The sequence below is a fragment of the Toxotes jaculatrix genome, chromosome 11 (genome assembly GCF_017976425.1).
Source record: "Toxotes jaculatrix isolate fToxJac2 chromosome 11, fToxJac2.pri, whole genome shotgun sequence".
NCBI lineage: Eukaryota > Metazoa > Chordata > Actinopteri > Toxotidae > Toxotes > Toxotes jaculatrix.
Window position 1 is genome coordinate 14,737,014 of NC_054404.1, and position 18,943 is coordinate 14,755,956.

Consider the following 18,943-nt stretch of genomic DNA (forward strand, 5'->3'; position numbering starts at 1 on the left):
CATAGAGGCACAAGATGTGAATAGGTTTAAATAATTAAAACTTATTGCATAATCCTTTAAGAATGAATCCAAGTATTTTGTAAAAACTCCATCTGAAGTGCCAAAGAATTAATTAATTATTATTATTATTATTATCTTGACAATTACTTTATTACTATAATTATTCTTATCGTTATTATCATTTGAACATGTATCCCAATCTTCAATGTCCCATTTAAAGGCAGCAATTTTTCATGTGGCGTCAGCTGCGCCTCTGGTATGTGCAGTAACGCACAGTTAAACGTTCATGAGCGTGCAGCTGGAGCTGCGCCTGCTGTCAGCTCTTCAGATTGAGCAGAGTTAGCTGGACAGCTAGCAGACAGCACTATCCAGAGAGGTACATGGCCAGTCTGCTCAGTGTATCGTTTTTACGGGCGTCCCTGCCAGAACGTTAGTCAGACTAGGAAGTGAAACACTCAGCGGAGTATCATTCTCCTGTCAGCAATCCGCAGTGAAAGGACGACAAGGGGACTGAAATTGGAGCTAACGTTGGTTAGCTAGCTAATGTTAGCTTGCCAGCGCAATGGTAAGTAGCGTTAGCTCGACTGTGTGGCTAATGTTAGACCCCTGTGGCAACTGTGCGGTGGGTGGCTAACGTTACGCTAACTGTTACCGTAAGCTAACTGACTATCAAGTGAGACTTTTTTCCGTTGGTCCGTTCGAGTACGTTTTGTTATGTCTTTGGCGGGTCGTTCCTCACATTTAGTCGGCCCTCTCTAAAATGTTATTTTGGTAGCTTCCCACCTGTAACCCAAAGGATATCCTTGCCGAGATTGTGCCCACCAGCTAGGGACCTTTATCACCCCACTCAAGTAGTAGCATCAAAACTGTGTACATAAGTTATAACCGAAACAGCTGTTTCTGAACTGGTTTGTATCCGTTTTGGGTTTGAACTGTGGACATAAAGGTTCCCCTTTTTAAAAAAAGAAACCATCAGCCGATGTATGTTAAGGCCTTGCCATAAATACATTTTAATAAGACCAGAGGTATTAATTTTACTTTCCTCGAGGTGGGTTGGTGGCTTGGATTGTGCCAGTTACATTTCCTTGTCAGCAGTTGCCGGCATTTGGTTAGGGAAATGTGGCATTTTGTTTGACTGTGGCTATTTGCTAATTACAGTTTTGTATTAATTATAATATAAGCACAAACAAACGTTTTCAGTGGACGTTTTCCCATCCGCAGCCAGCTCTTACTGACAGCTTACCAACCGGTCGGCGCCTTACCTCACCTTTTGTATTAGCAATATTAATAGCCTTTACCTAAGTGCAGTGTTACACCTTCAGACAAAGCTGTTGGCTAAGACTAAACCTGATAAACCAGTTGCTCTGATGACCCCTTAACTCATAAATCACTGGATCACAAACTTGTAATGTTGACCCTAAATGTAAATTTTAATTTTTTGTAAATGTTGTTCGTGTAAACATTTGCATGTCTCTGCATTAGAGCTGTGAAACCATCCGTCTAACACGGAGGTTATACTCAAACCTTTTTTTTTCCCTCCCCATGCTATTATTGTAGACCTTGCAGCTTAGTTTCACAGTAGCCTCAATACAAGCAGCTGTCATTGATTTGAAATAGTAATCTAGTTTTCTATAAATTGTAATTTGTCACTTGAGCCATATGTCTGAGTTTCTGATCTGTCTGTCAGTCCAACTTGTGTTACTTTTTGTAAAATAATTACATAAGTGGCTATTTCAAGGTCTTAGTAAAGGGAATTAGCACGTAAGTTAAAACATGAATGCGTCAGGGACAGCCAATTAATTCATTTAGCTACTGGTGTCCTTGTATGTCCTCTGTCCTGTGCCGACTGAAATTTGTTTTTAACTGACAGCTCTTAAAGATCACTTCTTCTAGGAAGGGAAGCATATTTGGATATTAATGTAACCTGGTACTATTTGCTCTGCATCAGGCATGTGTGTCAGGTCAAATTCATGGTGGCCTTTTGTGTCTCATATTGGTTTTCACTGGCATGAGCACAATGACATGTTGTCTCCCAGTGGATGATTTATTCATTTCATACATGACTAATTTAGGGAGCGTCTGTATGATTGTTTTTGCCAGTTCTATTTGGCCCCTACTGCAGCCAAAAACAACTCTATGGCCTTGTCTTTAATTAGGTCTAAATATATCTTGAGTTAAAAATGTTTAATGACAAGGATGTCTGGGTTTATTTCTGATGTTACAAATCAGTGATATTAAATTTCAGGCCTATTTTTGTGATCTTATTCATAGTATTTTCCTCTACCCTGTCATACTATTGCTATAATTATCTGGGCTGTTAACAAATTAGGCTCAGAGGACACGATGCCTCCTATGTATGCCAAATGTAAGCCTCATGCCCTAGTAATAATTCCCCTGAAAAGCTGACCATCACCCGCGTTTTGCATAACCTTAAACTTGAGGTTGTGATTGTATGACTACTGCTGTTTCTTTTTAATTGTTGGCTTCTGATTTTTTGGATATATTAGGACTTATGAGGCTTGGGGGATGATTTTAACAAGTAATACACTACAGTTGTAGTCTGGTCTGGTTTGGTTTTGTCCATCTCTTTATTTTAAAGAGTTGTGCAGCTGAAATGACAGATTTGACTGTTTTTGCCTGCAGGCCTACAGGTGTATCCCAGATGATGTAAGGCACCGCTGCCTGTAGAGACCAAGATGACTGAAGTCCAGGCCACAGTGGAGTTCTCTGTGGAGCTCCACAAGTTCTACAATGTGGACCTGTTCCAGAGAGGGTGAGTATCGTCTCATTGTCTCCGCAGTTCATTGAAGCTTTATCAAAGAACTTTCTTTCCCAAGCATACATTATACCTTATTAATTAAAAATAGGTTAGCTTTGATGGGATAAGTTGAGAGGAGTTGAACAGGTTCTGATTTCCAGCTTGTGGTAGAAAGGGACCAGGATGTATACTGCAAGTGTCCCAGCCATTCTGGGTTCAGTTGGCGATCTTGTTTAGACCTTCAGGGGGCTTAAAAATCCTCTTTGTAGAGATATCAAAGAATATGCCAAACAGTGCTCGAGTATACTATTTAATATATTTGTGTAAAATGTCATGATGACGTCCTCCTACATGACACAGTGAAGATTAAAGGTAAGGATCCAAGGGTAAATGCTTACAGAACCTGACCATCACATTTCAGTGTAGCATAATATTTTACACTAAATAAACCACGTAGGTTTCACGTGGTAGCTTTTATGCTCCCTTATTCCAGATTTCCCATATGAGTTAAATTGTCAATTCTTGCTCCCCTGATACAGCACTGGTTGTGGCACTGTGTGGTTTGGTGTTCTATGCTTTCCTGTCATAACTGCCAAATTAGGAATAATGTACCCCATCAAATATTTGATTCCCATTTTTTCCTCTTCTTGCAAACGTCTAACAAGCTGTCCAACAAAGACTGAAAACTAATGAGGAAAAATGACTCACATTGTTTAAACTGCACAGCTCTAACAGTTGTGGTCTTTAACATCTGGAAATTCTTTTTTTACAGCAGCGGTGAAGTGACACTTCACTGTGCTGAGATAAAACTCCTGCTCTATTCTCCCAGTTCATCAGTGCTTTAAGAGCTCAGGTTTACTACATGAGTGACTGCAAAAGAAAGTGCTCATTATTCATTTATGAAAGGTGTAGTGTCATTTTACAAGTAGAGGCATTTGTAGCTAACCCGTGTGGTTTGTTCCCCTTTCACAGAGTTTCTAATGAAGCTTTGGACCAAAGCTAATAGTGCAAGTTTTTCAAACCAGTATTAATTTTCAAACAATTTGTCTGTGTTTCCAGGTTCTACCAGATTCGTGCTAGTCTGAAGGTGCCACCCCGGGTCCCTCACAAAGTTGAGACCAGTCTACTTCACCCAGGAGGTAAATTAAGTTTAAACAGTATAAACAGTTTTTTTCCCCACCACACTCAGGACCCCATTTTAACAGGGCAAACACAACAGAAAATGCAGTGTGGACATCTCAAGCACTATCTAGGTTCATGTAGGTCCACAGTGCAAAGTGCAAAAGGGCTGGTTGAGGTAGAATATAAATCGAAGGGTGTGATGATTAATAAATTCACTCTTAGCCAGTCACAGCCGTGCCAATCACAATGATGCGTGACAACAACAGCTCAACAAATGGAAAGAGGCTTTTCCAAGAAATCACATTGTTGTCTGGATGGTGCAGAGCAGCACGACCTGAACACACAGCGGCTCAACTCTGCATCCAGAGAGAGATGGTACAGTGATGATAGAAATTAATAAAAAATGCTAATGAGGCGGTCTATGAATCTAACAATGTCTTAGTTGTGTTTCTAATCTTACATCATGAATGCTCACATTGCTCCCTAAAATGTGACATATTTGCACCCTAAGGCATAAAGATGAAATGCTACTTTTGTACTAAAAAGAAAGCTGGAATGGAGGTAGTTGATGAGCCACTGCGAATTTCAAGGTCAGGAAATTACCCAACTGTCAGAGCATTGCTTGTGCTGGTCTTTTGGCTGCCATGAAAATAGGGCCCTTGATCTTAATGTGCACAAGTTTGTATCTACACACACACACACACACACACACACACTGATGAAACCTTTTCTGGTTTACCAGGTACCCTTTGTGGATCCATTTGGCCAACCCTAAGCTCAGCCTCTTTGCCCTCAATTCTCCAATTAAAGCCATTAAAGTCATGCACTGCTGCTTTTCTTATCAGAGGGCTGGTTGTTTCCCTGTAAATGCAGGTGATACTAATTAAGTCATAGTAATACTTCAGGTAGACTTGTGTGTTTACTTGAATTTCATTTCAGCCCTCAGATATTAGTGCTGTTTCGGGGAAAATAGTCATTGTCATTGCAAATCATGGTTCACTTAATGTTTTTTCGGCACGGTGCTGGTAGGGCACACTGGCTTTTCTCACAGGCCACTCCCTGTTCTCAGTATTTCTCTAAGGCTTTGTGTATATGCCCCATCCCATGTCCTAGAGACCTGCACTGATCCTTTCACAAAAAGCCCTCAGTTCTTTCTTTCATAAGTAAAGAGGATCATCAAGAGAATATGTAATTCCAATTCTCAAATGTTTTATTTTCCCTTTGTATGACTTCATGAATCTTGTTCAGTACAATAAATGAGGAATCGGGTACACTGTCATCTTCAATCCAGATCCAATAAGATGTACCTTGTCAGATAATTCCTGGCATACTATTATATACACTATATCATTACCTGTACATTGGCTCATTTGTTTATCTATCGTTGGGGTCCAAGCAGCAAAGCTGCAGGTACACTGTTGTTTTTGTTCCAGTGCTACTGCTTCTTATTTATTTTTCTCCGCTACAAGTGATCTCTCAGTTCACACACAGTTAATCATTGTGGTTTTTGTCTAGGCTCTGATCTGGCGTTTCCTGCTTCAGTCCAAGATGATGTTATCTGCAGCAAAACTTTCCAAATCCTCTACAAGAATGAAGAGGTTGTGGTCAACGATGTCCTGCTCTTCAAAGTGATGATGCTGCTAGATGAGAAGAAGGTAAGTTGGAGACAGAGAGGTGGTGATTTGTTTTTTGCCTGTGGCCTTATATTTTTCTATGTAATGCCACTGCTCTCTGCATACTTAGCATAAAGTAGATGTACACTAACAAACAGTCCAACTGAGATGAGTTTGTTTGACAGCAACACTTTGGTGACAAAGGGATTTTTTTTTTTTCATTAACCCAAAGCGGTGTAGCTGTCAGGATGAATGTCTTTGTTAGAATTGCTTCTACTAGTTTGTGTTGCTCAGCAGTTTACTCACTTGAAAAACCCTGTTTCAGGATGGAGTTCCTTCCAGCCTCTTTCTAACAGAGCACATTGGAGTGTTTTTGACAGATCTTGCAGACAAGCTTGGTACATCCTTTGCTTTTACACACAAACTCTAACGTTGACTCTGTCCACTCCACAATATCCGCAGGTGGAAGAGTCCCTCAATGACATGGATTTCCAGCTCTTCTTGGATTTATATTTCACAGATGGCGATTACACGTAGGTGGTGCAACATTTCAACTGCATGTACTTGTGTTAGTGTTTGTGAATTTGATATTTGCATCTCTTATGCAAATCCAACGCTAAGTGGGTCCTTTTTGTCTTCCTTGTTAAATTTCCACAGGCCAGATGATCCGAGCTCTTTACAGAACATCAGTGGCCGCACACTTCGTTTGCACTTTAGCCTTCAGCGAGGCATCCACCAACACATCAATGTCATGTTTGACTACTTCCACCTGTCTGTCATCTCTGTAGCCATCCATGCCTCCCTAGTGGCACTACATCAGCCCCTTATCAGGTAAGATTGCAGCCTAACCCAGGAGAACATGTGGACACTCACAGAAGGACGCCGTTGCTTGCACTGAATATAGTCATACATTCATGCGCAGGTGTTGGAGCTCTTACATTAATGTCCATCCTGTTAGTTACTATTGTTGTTTTTAGTAGATTCCAACACAAAGCTCTTTGCCTCCTCCATACAACAAATTTAATATTACAGTTGAAATAAACACCATAGCATTTGAATTTTAAATTGACAGTCCTGTACAACGGTGAATATGAAGTAGAGAAAAGCTGTTTACGAGTGTCTCACTGAATTCTTGTCTTGATGAGCTAAGTTTGATTTCACTCCTTGTGTTTACCTAGTTTTCCTCGACCAGTGAAAACCACATGGCTTAACCGCAATGCTCCAGCACAGAGCAAAGACTCAGTCATCCCACCTCTAGAGAATGTGGTGTTCGGCAGCAGTTATGTCAAGCAAGTATCACCAGATGTAAGTGATGCCGCTTTCATTATTTGTACATGCTACTAAACCTCAGAGTGGTTTTAAAAAATCATAAAGATGCCACCGTTGCATTATCTCTGTATGTATTCTGTATTACATACGACTAACTTAAGCACTTGATTTAAAAAATAAAACAAATGGCTGTCATAAACCCAATAATACTAAAGATATGATGTGGAAGTCAAATTGTTTTCCCTTTTATTAGAGAGAAATAAAAGGGAAGGAAAAAAAGAACCTGGTGTGTATTCTTTTAGCAAGAGTGCCTGCCAGTAATACGAGCTTTGATTATAACATGGACAGGACTGTGGACTCAGATTTGACAGTTCTGCACCTCAGGTAGAATGGTTTGTTTCATTTGTTGCATGTGAAGCGTGGAGGGATTTGTCAGGTTGTTGACAGATGGGGCAGAATAAGTGGAAACTATCAGACCACTGTCACATTTGGCCAGGAGTAATTGGCCTCTCCTGACAGAGGAAGGTGGCCAGCTAGAGCGGCCCCTGAGATGTGTGGTGAGATGAGAGGTGTGAATGTACCAGAGTTACTCAGACAGAACAGAGGCAATGCACCTCATCACTCTTTGGTGCATCACTAACGGGCAGCTCGGGTATAGGAACCCATCATCTACTTTTCAGTTCACTACAGGGATCTGTGAAGAAGCCACTATAAAGCAATGCCATATAGAAATTGCAGACAAAATAGCTGGAAATAACTGGCAGGTTAATCTGCTATGATTTATAGGGCAGTAGTAAAATACCAGACACTATTGTCATTATTGTAATACTGGAGTAATGAGGCACAGACTGTGTAGTGGCATACAGTTTCTTCTCTATAGTCTTTAAAGAGGGAATCCTGCCATACGTTGATCAGTGCTTAATTTGTCAACAAAAATAATGTTTTTTTCAACAGTGGTTTGTTTGCTGGATCTCAATACACTACAAAATTAGTTTCCCCCTAAATTTAATTTGGAACAGTTGACTCATTGGTTGGTTTTAATGTAGAATATTTAATTTAAAAAAAATCTGAATTTAAATGGGAATAAATCTCACAGATCATTTTACTTTGTCCAAGAGTTTGTTTACAAGTGCTAGAGTGTCCATAACAGCAGTAGAAGTATTTAGAGTTGAATCATCTATTGTCTCTGCTCTGTCTCTTCTCTCAGGGTAGGACATTCCTGGTGTCTGACCACTGCCTGCAGCATGCCTTCAGTCTGCACCAAAACCTTTGCTCCCGTCTTCTACTTGCCTACCAGGGCCTCTTTGGCTACTTCACTTCTATTACCAAGGACCTGCCCTCCTCCCATCGAATGGAACTAGGTATACTCCATTGTGGCATGTCATAGTGTGGGGTTATAGTGGTTTGTAAAGCAATATAATCCTAAATCCCAAAATATGGCTCTGCACATTGTTTTTACTTGTTTTGTTTTTTTTTTACTTAAAAGCACTGAGAAGAAACAAGTACTTTCAAGGTTATACAGTATAATACCTTCTGATTCATTTTTTGCTTTGGATGGATTTTCATTGTTTTGTCTTTTCAGTGTCATTGTTGCGCACATATTGCAAGTTTGTTGTGTTTTCATGTCATTTCACCTGATCCCTACACATTAACATAGTCTACCCTTTAAAGAAACTGCACAACCAGCAACCCGTTAAGTTAATTTAGGGATCAAATTATGGTAAACTAATCTTAGTTCATTAACCTTACAAAATCATACTTGCATTCAGTAGATAAGTCTGTTAACCAGTAGACTAAAGCCAAATTGTAACTGCTCCCAAACACAAGTCATCGTTGTAACTGTGACTTACCAAACCTAATCCACACAAGTGGACAGATATTAAGCCATCCCAGAAGACCAGATAATAAAAAGGTTAAATATGCCTATATGTGCAATCTTACTAGCCAAGCCCAGCATGCAAGTCCTATATGAGAGAGTACTCAGAAGACCCTATCCCCGAAGTCAAAGGCACGTCTACATAGGTATGTCCCGACCCTTACAGTACCTCAAATCAGCCTGCCTTTCTTTCCCTTTTCCTCTTCACTTCAGCTTCCTTCCTGTAGAAAACACCATGTCCTCTGTATGTCCCACTTACCAGAGACAATATACTTAAACTGCTGTCATGTCATCTTTTCATAAATTTATATATATGTACTCAATCTTTCTTTCCATCTGTATAACTGGCCTTGGTCAGAGAGTCCTCTAACACAGTGCCACTGTAGAATTTGTTGGCTGTCTCTGGTCATTTCATATAAAATGTACTTTCTGACACCAGTGCTATCTGACACTACTTCTTCATTCAGCCTGTATTACAGGTTCTTCCTAGAACCTTCAGCATAATTATTCAATAAATTCTAAAAGTGAATCTTATTAATGCTGTTCCTCTGCCTCCCCAGAGCAACTCGACTTAGAGGCCCGTCTAGATGACTTGTGCGAACAAGTTAAGGTAAGATCTGTGTAGTTCCTCCTTCAAGAAGCAGTGATGCAAAATATGAATAGGACAACAAGCCTGGCACTTTGTCAGATTGGTGTTTAGTTTATGGGGCAGGACGGGCCCTCTGATAACAGGAATAAAATTTGTTCGTTTTTTCCATTCATCCAGGGATGTACTATTTGGAGGATAGTGAAGCTGAAGTATTTTGATTGGTACTAAGTAATACTGAATTGCAGAAAGCTTAACTGGAGCCAGTCATGAGAATCCTTTGTAGCTGCCAGGTGACTCAAGGCATGGCGTGTCAACAAATGATATAGAAAAGATGCCACTGAGTCCTCTGTGCTGCTAGAGAATCTGTGGGCAGACTGGCGTGTGTTCAAATGTAGCTTCACAGTTGGGAGAATGGCATTTAAAACTAGACTCTGAAAGCATTTCATATTTGTGTAGGTGAGATAACAAGTCTGTAGTGGTTGGGTCCTTGGGTCCTTGAGTCCTGATAGGTGAGCTGCCTTTATAATGGGAGTGAGGGGGGATGTTTTGCAGAGCTGTGGAATGATAGGAATTTCTGTAGATGATTGTGGAACATTTCGCAGGTGAAGTTCCTCTTGTATGTTCAAGTGTATTGCACTTTATTTCCAAATATAGTATCTCACGTTAGATATCCAGTGACATTAGGTTAGATGCACACGTGAAAGGGAGTAGATTCGCTTGTTTTCCATGCTTCATATGGACAGCAGCTTTATATGGTTATTTCAAGCAACTGAAAATATTTGGAAATGAAAGATAACAGTACCCTACTGTCTTTGAGGCTTAAGAGGTCTCTTATTTATATTTTCGTGACCAAAAGTAACAATCATCTCCAGGGGGAAAATGAAACTCACTCTAAGTCATTGTGAAAGCTACTGTTCAGAGCCACAAAACAAATGGAAAACAATCATCTTCAACAAATTAATCAGCAGACAATCATAGAATATCTATTTTACCAGATTTTACCTACTGTAAAGAAAAGCCCTCTTGCATAGAGCTGCTGTTGTTCTGTATGTTGATGATAGAGAAATATGCTCACTTGAGCCCTCTGGTGGGTGTCCTTGTACTTTTAGCAAAAAGCAGAGTCCCCTGACGAGCTGGCAGAACTGGTAAATATGAACCTGGCTCAGCTCTGCTCTCTGCTCATGGCTCTTTGGGGACAGTTCCTAGAGGTGGTGTCCCTGCAGGAGCATGTTGCCGCCCTACTAGCTATGGAGCACCACACACTAAGAGTGAGTCCCAGTTTTTGAAATCATCTACAAATGTAAATATCTAACTAGTTATCTTCAAATGCTTTCCTGCAATCCTTTGTTGACCTCATGACTTATTCAAAACTTTACTTAAACGTCTGAGTAATTTATTGACGGTTAATCTTGACGGTATGCCCTGTAATGTGGTGCTGTTACAGGTAAGGCGGTTTGCCGAGGCTTTCTTTTGTCTCGAACATCCACGACAATCTGCATTGGCGTATCAGGAACTACAGTAAGTTGCAGTGGCATGTTTGTCTTGATTGTGAAATATAGTGTTGCTGATGTCAAGTCTGTTCCAGTAGTTACTTGTTTGAAACACTATAACCCAAGTATGAAAAACCCTGACTCCTTTTTTTTCCCCCTCTCTCTTTGACTGTTATTTACCCCACAAATCAGTGCTCACAGTCACCAGCAGATGACTAATGCTATCAAAAGCTCCAGCTACTTCCTCTCATTGCCTCCGCTTCCTGTGGAATGTGCAGACCTGGATGGTGATGTTAACTCTCTGCCAATCATCTTTGAGGATAGATACCTGGATTCTATCACTGAAGGTTAGTAACACTGTATTGCGGCTTAACTAGACGTACAGTTATTAGGCTGTAATGATCGACTTGTTTGTTTATTGCTTGTTTTATTTTTTTCCTTTTTATGTTCTACCTGGTTTCAATATTAAGATCGTGATGGACCCTGGCTGGGCATGCATAATACAAGGACTGGCTCAGCGTCCAGTAAAACGGACAAGCCCAACTCCAAGGACTGTAGTGCAGCAGCCAGTCCCATACCCGAGTCTCGTTGTGCCTCTATGGAAAACACCTGGCCAGACAACTATGATCCACCTCCTAAGTCCAAAGGCAAGTCAGTCAAACTAAAGAAAAATTCAAAGACTGAGAACTCCAAGAAGCTGATTAGACAGGGTTCCAAGGACTCTGTAGTTTTGGTGGGCTATAAGAACCTCAAAGCTCCTTACAGTGACCCCAGCACAAAGTACAAGGAAGGGGAAGCTCCTGTAAACCAAGATGAGGAACAAGATACCTTGCAAGGGGACTCAAGTAGTTATTTAAGGACTAATACCAATTCTGCTTTTGACTCTGGTGCCACAGCAGCACATTCTGGAAACAGTGCTGTTGTTTCTGTTGTAGATGACAATACAACTACTGCTGCTTATCAAAAAGGTTTCTTCAAAAATCTTACAAACTTGGACACACAGAATAACCCTCAGGCAGGTACTGGGGTGGACACTACGTGTAACCAATCACTCCACAAAGATGAGCAAGCTGACAGCGGTGGCCAGAAACTGCCACAGTGGCCTGTTGGGCTGAAACAAATTGAGGTGAAACCAAGTAACAAGGACCCATACCAAGGGGGTAAAGTAACAGTTCTTCTACCATGTCGGACTGATGGAATTCTAAGTAATAATATTCCTGAGATAACCCAGTCAGATCTCTGTGACTCACAGCAGTCTGCGGCAGACTCTATGTTTGAAAGGTCAGGTAAAGAGGCTGCACAGCGTTTCCAGTCCTGTCTGGTCTCAGTACAGGTAAAAAGTGATTGTATCAGGCTTCCAGATGGAGGAGCCCCCAGTGCCTCGTCTCGCCTCTCAGACTCCGGCATTGAGAGTGAACCCAGCTCCTTTGCCACTCAGCTTGTTCCAGGACCGCAGACTTGTGCAGGGCTGGGCGTCACTGAATCAGGTGTTGCTGCCCCACAGCCTGAGAGGCCCCTTTTGAGTAATGCACCACGGCCTGTTCAGCAAAGCACTGTGCAAAAGCCCAGTGGGGACATTCTTTTCCCAGAAAATACCAGTGCTGTGAGTGGAGTCCAGTCCTCTCTCACGTCCATCAACTCTTTGCCCTCAGATGATGAGGGCGAAGGTTCCTCTAGGGGCTCCAGTGGAGCTGAAGCCAGAGGCAGGAAGTCCAGTGTGTTGGTGCAGGAGCAGAGTTTAGTCTTCTCTGGGGAAATTGCTAACAGACCTGCCATCGCTGCCGCATACACCCCTGACACTGGTGCGGTTGATTCTCAACTTATAAAACCTGCCACTGACTTGGAAACAGACCCCAAATTAATAGGTGTTTCTGAATTCGGACAAGAAGGAGCAGCTGGCTCTGGGACCGTTAAAGAGTCACGTAGTGAACCCCATACTGCCTGCCCCTCCAGTAACTCTGCCACCAGCAGCACTGACCTGGTAAAACGTGGGATGGTAGAGAACTACTTTGGCTCATGCTCTAGCACCGATGTGTCGGAGATCAGCCCTGTAGAAACATCTGCTATCACACTGGGAATCCAGACAGGACCACAGGGCGAGGAAGACGAGGACGAGACAGAGCATGAGATGATTGAGAATGGTTACTATGAGGAAGGTGACGGCTACTCTTTTGTGAACGGTGTTGCTGATGAGGAGCAAACTAGGGTTGGGGACGCAGCCACACAGGAGACAAGCCTTCTGTTTGAACAGTTTGGCATCGGCTACCTCCACGAATCCAAGGATTTATCAAAAGCTCCAATCTGCTCCAGCCTAGCCTCAGGCAGTGTTGGGTATAGCTTGGGAAGACCTCCCTGTCCCTCCACCTCCCTTTCCTCCAGCCTTCGGTGGTATGAATGTGCACCCACACCACAGATGAAAGCGTGAGTCATCTTGCAACATTTTTTTTTTTAAATCCCACTTAATGTTACACTTTATGCAGATAACTGTCCCATTTCACACATTATAAATTAATATTCATCAACCTATTACATTATAATTGTGCAGGTTCATCAAGGCTAAGGAAGACATGAAGCAGCTAAGGCTACCTGGTTTCTTGTACAGTGAGGTGCCTGAGCTGGCATCCACTGTGCCCTATTTCAGCTTGGAGGAAGATGAAAGCTGTGAAGAAGGGATCCACCTCATAGTCTGCGTCCATGGCCTGGACGGTAGGAAACCTTAAGTTAGTTTCTCTAGAGTCTTTTTTTTTTTTTTTAAAGTTCAAAAATCAGATTGATGTCTTTCATGTTCCCTTTATTGCTGCAGGTAACAGTGCAGACCTGAGACTCGTAAAGACTTACCTGGAGCTTGGACTGCCTGGTGCTCGTATAGACTTCTTAATGTCTGAGAGGAATCAAGTGAGTGGACAAAAACACGACACTGCTGTTGTCAAAAAATCATTATTATACAACTATGAGCCTGTACATGATGAGTTAACACAACTGTAAACACACGCTAAAACATAGCCTCGTCTTTTCCTCTACAGAATGACACCTTTGCTGACTTTGAGTCAATGACAGACCGACTGCTGGATGAAATAGTCCAGTATATTCAGATATACAACCTCACTGTGTCAAAGATAAGGTAAGATGTTCTACTCTACCAGAATGTAATATCAAAATGTTACTAAGAAAAAACATTTTTTACTGCACTCAAGGATAAGTTAGTTATTAAGTATTTGCATTGTGTGGTAAGGCATGATTACTACCTGTGACATGAAGCCCTATATTCATACTGTGGAGATACTGCAGTTTGTAACTACTAATTAGCTTGTGTCTTCTACAGCAGAGGAAATAAATATGTAGAAAAGTTTGTAAAAGCAGAAAAATCACTTATTACTGTAACAGATTTTTCATAAGGTTTAGACATGTGTGACACTTTATCATTTAGATTGCTGAGGCAAAACATCCTGTTATTGAAATGTTATGTCACACACTAAAAGTATGTCAGTGACAGAGTTGTATATTAATGATGTTTGGTGTTTTTACAGTCTCGATAGGCCAGTTTATGGTCTCTCAGAACTAGTTCTTAAGACAAACTGTCCAACTGCATCGGAAATCAATTGAGTTTATAGTTGTTTCCAACAGCCAGACCATTAGGCAGAGTTAAAACTCGGCTGTGACAGAGAGATATCGTGTAAAAATGGGGATGATGCCATATATTTTTAGACAGTCCAGGAGGACATTCATAGTGTTGGGCTCAGTTACTCACATTAAAGGTTTCACAAATAGTTCTGTAGCCGATATTTTTTAATAAAGAGAGTGTCTGAGAGAGAAGTACAGTGTCTGGCTCCTTTCTCACTTCTGCACAGCTGCCCAATCACGCACAGTCCTCACAGTGTGAAGTGGATGTGAATGTCTGATGAATCGGTTTTGGAAATTTGCAGAATTTTCCAAAAAAACGATCATCAGACATTCTGATGCCATTCGACGTCAGAAAGGTCTGGGGGAAGTGGATTTCCGATGATGTCCGACTTATAAATCCCACTTTTATTTTTATTCTTAATTTGCAGCTTTGTGGGTCATTCCTTGGGGAACCTCATAGTTCGCTCAGTGCTGAGCAGGCCCAGGTTTAAATGTTACCTGAGCAGGCTGCACACCTTCCTTTCCCTCTCTGGACCTCACCTGGGCACACTGTACAACAGCTCTGCTCTAGTCAACACAGGTAAGTGTCAAAACATTTAACTAATTCTTGGTAGATAGCACATTTCATTTCACATTTTAGCATTTTCAGAGAGTCCATTAATGCTTCTTTTAATCGGCTAATTGAGAGTTTCTCTTTTTTTTTTACCCTTCACTGTCACAGTGGTGGATCCTGTTAGATAACTGTTATACTTTGTTCCTAGGCCTTTGGTTCATGCAGAAGTGGAAAAAGTCAGGGTCACTCCTGCAGCTGACGTGCCGTGATCACTCTGATCCTCGCCAAACTTTCCTTTACAAGCTCAGCAAGAAATCTGGTTAGCTTTGTCATTTCCTTTTTTTTTTTTTATACAGTTTAAGATGTGCATATGGAATATAAGATTGTAGAAATAACTTTTTCTATCAATCTGCTTTTTGAAGGTCTGCAGTTTTTCAAGAATGTGGTGCTGGTGGGGTCACTGCAGGATCGCTATGTCCCCTATCATTCTGCTCGAATAGAAATGTGCAAAACTGCATTAAAGGACAAACAAACAGGTGAGTTGAAGAAAGCTCCCTGGAGGGGACACTGATATAATGACTTGTCAGGACAAGATGTTTTTGGTAGATTCAGGTGTGACGCAGATTCTAAATTTGGGGAAGAGCAAACAAGCAGAACAAGTCCGGTCCTAAGGGCTCTGACACACCGAGCCCTAGTGGGCCGTTTGACTCTGTTTCACTCATTTAGTGCATTTCCTGCTTATTATTTACAATTTCCAGTGTAGTTTGTAAGTACAAAACTATTTTTGGCACTGCTCTTCAGGGGTGATTGAGGATGTTTTTCTTTCTTTCCCACCTTCTTTATTTGTTACTTCTTTACTCTCCCCTCTCCTCAGTTTTCTTTTTTAACTTTAACTTGTTTTACTTCTTTAACTGAAAAGGATAAAATCAATTTAGACTAAATCAGCGCTGCCTAAATTTGTCTACAAACTAAATCTCATGCTATCATACAGTTTTACAATTTTGGGTTTAATTTGACTGAAGAGCATCAAATGGACCAAACCTTGCCCTGTTCAGCTTGTTTCTCCCTTGTCTATTACCAGGTCCTGTGTACGCTGAGATGATTGAGAACCTGCTACTGCCAGTACTTCAGAGCAAAGACTGTAATCTAGTGCGATATGATGTCATTCATGCCCTGCCCAACACCGCCAACTCTCTTATCGGCCGGGCCGCCCACATCGCCGTCCTTGATTCTGAGATCTTCCTGGAGAAGTTCTTCCTCGTTGCAGGCCTAAAGTTCTTTCAGTAGAACTGTGGCAGAATCAAACACATGGCTGGACGAGAGGAATGTGGAGCTAATACCTCACTGCATCTAAACCTTATTCTGATTACAGTATCTGGATTATCTCTTGGTTTTTACAAACATGTACTTACTTTTCAGAGACATATGAGCAAAATCACAGTTTCTTTCATTTCATCTTTATATTGGAATCATGGTGGATTTTTATTTTTCTACTGCCATTTTTTTAAAAACATTGTGTTGGTTTTCTTTGTGTTTGGGAAATGATTTCACTCTCATCATATGCTATACTTTCAGTGTTATTTATATGTTATGTTTTTACTTTTAATTATTTTTCTCCAAGTAATTCAATTAATTTTAGATGCTGAACTGGAAATGTAGCTGCTACAAAAACGAATGGCTGTTTTGGTGAGCTGGCCCATGTCAAGTCTGCACATACTGTCCTCACCATTGCACCATGTTTTTTCCACCAATTTTAAGAGACACTGCATTGATTTGCACCACAACTACATTTTAAAAGCTTTTGTACTGAAAATGGTCATTTGTACAAGTTACTTTTTTATCAACAATTTTCCATCATTTTTAAAGGCAAAGATTGCATTTGAAATAGGATTGTTGCTCAGACTTTGCAGCCTTGGCTTTGGTCTTAATACTTTATGCTGTTCCTTGCCATTGCAGCATTCTGCACATTTACCCAACCTGGTGTTGGGAGAATAAAGCTTTGGCTACAACATTGCAACATTTTATTACAGGGGTTTAAAGCAATGATCATGATTCAGCAAAAGCACAGGTTGGTAATATGAACTTGTTTTGTTGAAAGTATTTGGTTGGTATCACAGTGATTATTTATGTGTTTAAACTGGAAAGTATTGCTTGGAATTAAAAAAAAAATCTTGGACAGTTTATATATCATCATATTCTACCATTAAATATGCATATTATGAAGTTGGTTGTATGACCTTCCTTTCTTAAATCTAGTCTTGAGTTACATTTTCTTTTTTGCAATGGAGCAAATGGCCCTGCAGATGGCAGTGTCACAGTGAGGTGTGTTCTTTTAAAGACCCACAGTGAAAGCGGGAGTTTGTGTGGAGTGTAATGCCAAGAACCTGGTAAACTGTATAAAATTACTACTATTTCAGTTTGAAGGGCAATAATTAGTGGTGCGGGGTGTAGCACCGCACACTATTGTTATTCTCGTTTTTCTTACACCTAGAATTTCGGTTCATAACTCGTCCCACACTGTTGAGAGCACACCAAGAAATTATACATCAAAATGTGCGGCTCGATCGAACTCTGTGCTTGTATTTTTTTCTCCAGAGTATTCAGGTTTCACAACGTAATTCCTGAAAAAGTGCAAAAAAATTCCCATAGAGAATGAATGAGAGGTCAAAAAGGTCAAAAAACTGTCAAAAAAGTCGCAATTTTTCAGTGTTTTTCAAACATCAACTGCTCTGGCATACTTTCACCTAGAAACACCATTCAAACTTTAAAATGTAGATACAAGTCTTGTGTATTCAAGGTGTACTTTTTTCCTAAGTTGTGTAGTTTTTGAACGGCGACCCTTTAATGATCATGAGTGATTTTGGAAAAATTCAGAGTTCACAATGGGTGTGTATTGCGGAATGTTGCAGCCTAGAGTGTAGAGGCTTTTAAAAAAGTCTCAGAAATTTTTTCTTCACACGACGACTACAGCCACAAATTTTACTCTACAACAGTGATATTCTCCAACTTTGTAGCCACACTTGTCTTCTTTCTCACAATGTGTTTACTTTATCAGTAGGATTTATGGTTTTTGAATAGTCTGCCTTTTATCGACATGAGTTGCTCTCATGTGCTCCATTGACTCCAATGTAAATTGAGAAGAGGATTTTTGGAGAAAAGCAGAAAATACTCTTTTTTAAACTTCCCGTATTATCCACATTTTTGACACTAGGACCAAAAAAAATAGATCACTGTGCTCCTTAAGGTCTCATGGCTTTGACGGTGAAATTTGTTTGGCGATATCATGTTTTTGAATAAATAGCAGTAGTTTGACAGGCCCGAATCGGCCAATAATGAGCCCGTCGGAGCAGCTGTGAGGTGCTCCGAAAATTTCCAAAAGGCAAAACATCAGCATACAAGAAAACAAGAGAAAACAAAGTCCTGTGAGGATTCCAGTGTCCTGACATGGTGCAGGCACATTAGATCCATTCATAGGATCGGACAAATTATTACTGTGATTAGCAGTGATAACAGTAGTCATACTAACTGCAGTAAAAGTCAAATATAAAATAGATAAAAGTAGTAACAGTAGCAGATTTAGTGGTCAGCAATTGCAATTGCAGCAAGTGCAATAAAAGGGAAACCTGTAAACATGCTATTGTTTCTGAAAAAAAAAAAAAAAACTATAAATCTGTGGCTCTAAACATGGGGACAGGAACCAAAAGGGGACCTTAGCAAAGGTTGTGAATGACAGCCAATAGTAGTTTTTTTCTTTTGTTTAGTTATTTGCACTTTTTTTTAATTTGCCCTCTTCTGTTAAAAACTTAACAAAAATCTTAACTGAAAAAGGGAAATTTAAATTTTGACTTAAAAAGTATTTTTTATTTGCCTAAAATCTTTGTCCTGTGTTTTATTATGATCATAATCATGATCAACTAATTTAAAATTGAAAAATCGCAAAATCATTCAATGATTAAAAAAATTCAAATTTTCAATTTTCAATTTTCAGTGCAAGATGAACCATTTCCCCCTAGTCTTTACTGAAATCTTAAGCTCGCAGAAGTTTAGAAAAA

General features: G+C 40.4%; 1 protein-coding gene across 2 annotated transcripts; it reads left to right on the forward strand.

The window, feature by feature from the left end:
- Positions 1–304: 304 nt before the first annotated feature.
- On the forward strand, positions 305–17,108 carry fam135a (family with sequence similarity 135 member A). 2 transcript variants are annotated; one of them, XM_041049899.1, is made up of 21 exons: positions 305–565; positions 2,644–2,773; positions 3,818–3,897; positions 5,396–5,535; positions 5,956–6,026; positions 6,151–6,324; positions 6,672–6,798; positions 7,970–8,123; positions 8,707–8,784; positions 9,199–9,248; positions 10,337–10,495; positions 10,672–10,745; positions 10,910–11,064; positions 11,188–13,138; positions 13,263–13,423; positions 13,521–13,612; positions 13,741–13,838; positions 14,767–14,918; positions 15,100–15,210; positions 15,314–15,427; positions 15,973–17,108. In XM_041049899.1, exons 2-21 carry the CDS (start codon positions 2,697–2,699, stop codon positions 16,176–16,178), a joined length of 4,224 nt encoding a protein of 1,407 aa, XP_040905833.1. In that variant the 5' UTR covers positions 305–565; positions 2,644–2,696; the 3' UTR covers positions 16,179–17,108. The 2 variants fall into 2 exon arrangements, with proteins under 2 accessions (XP_040905833.1, XP_040905834.1); XM_041049900.1 differs by lacking the exon at positions 8,707–8,784.
- The last annotated feature ends 1,835 nt before the right edge of the window (positions 17,109–18,943 follow it).

Bases quoted from the DNA above. Each gene is read 5' to 3' on its own strand.
- fam135a (XM_041049899.1), top strand. From the start codon at position 2,697: ATGACTGAAGTCCAGGCCACAGTGGAGTTCTCTGTGGAGCTCCACAAG. The intron at 6,799-7,969 runs GTAAGTGATGCC...CTCTTCTCTCAG, and splicing joins TCAAGCAAGTATCACCAGAT to GGTAGGACATTCCTGGTGTC. The intron at 8,124-8,706 runs GTATACTCCATT...CAATCTTACTAG, and splicing joins CTCCCATCGAATGGAACTAG to CCAAGCCCAGCATGCAAGTC.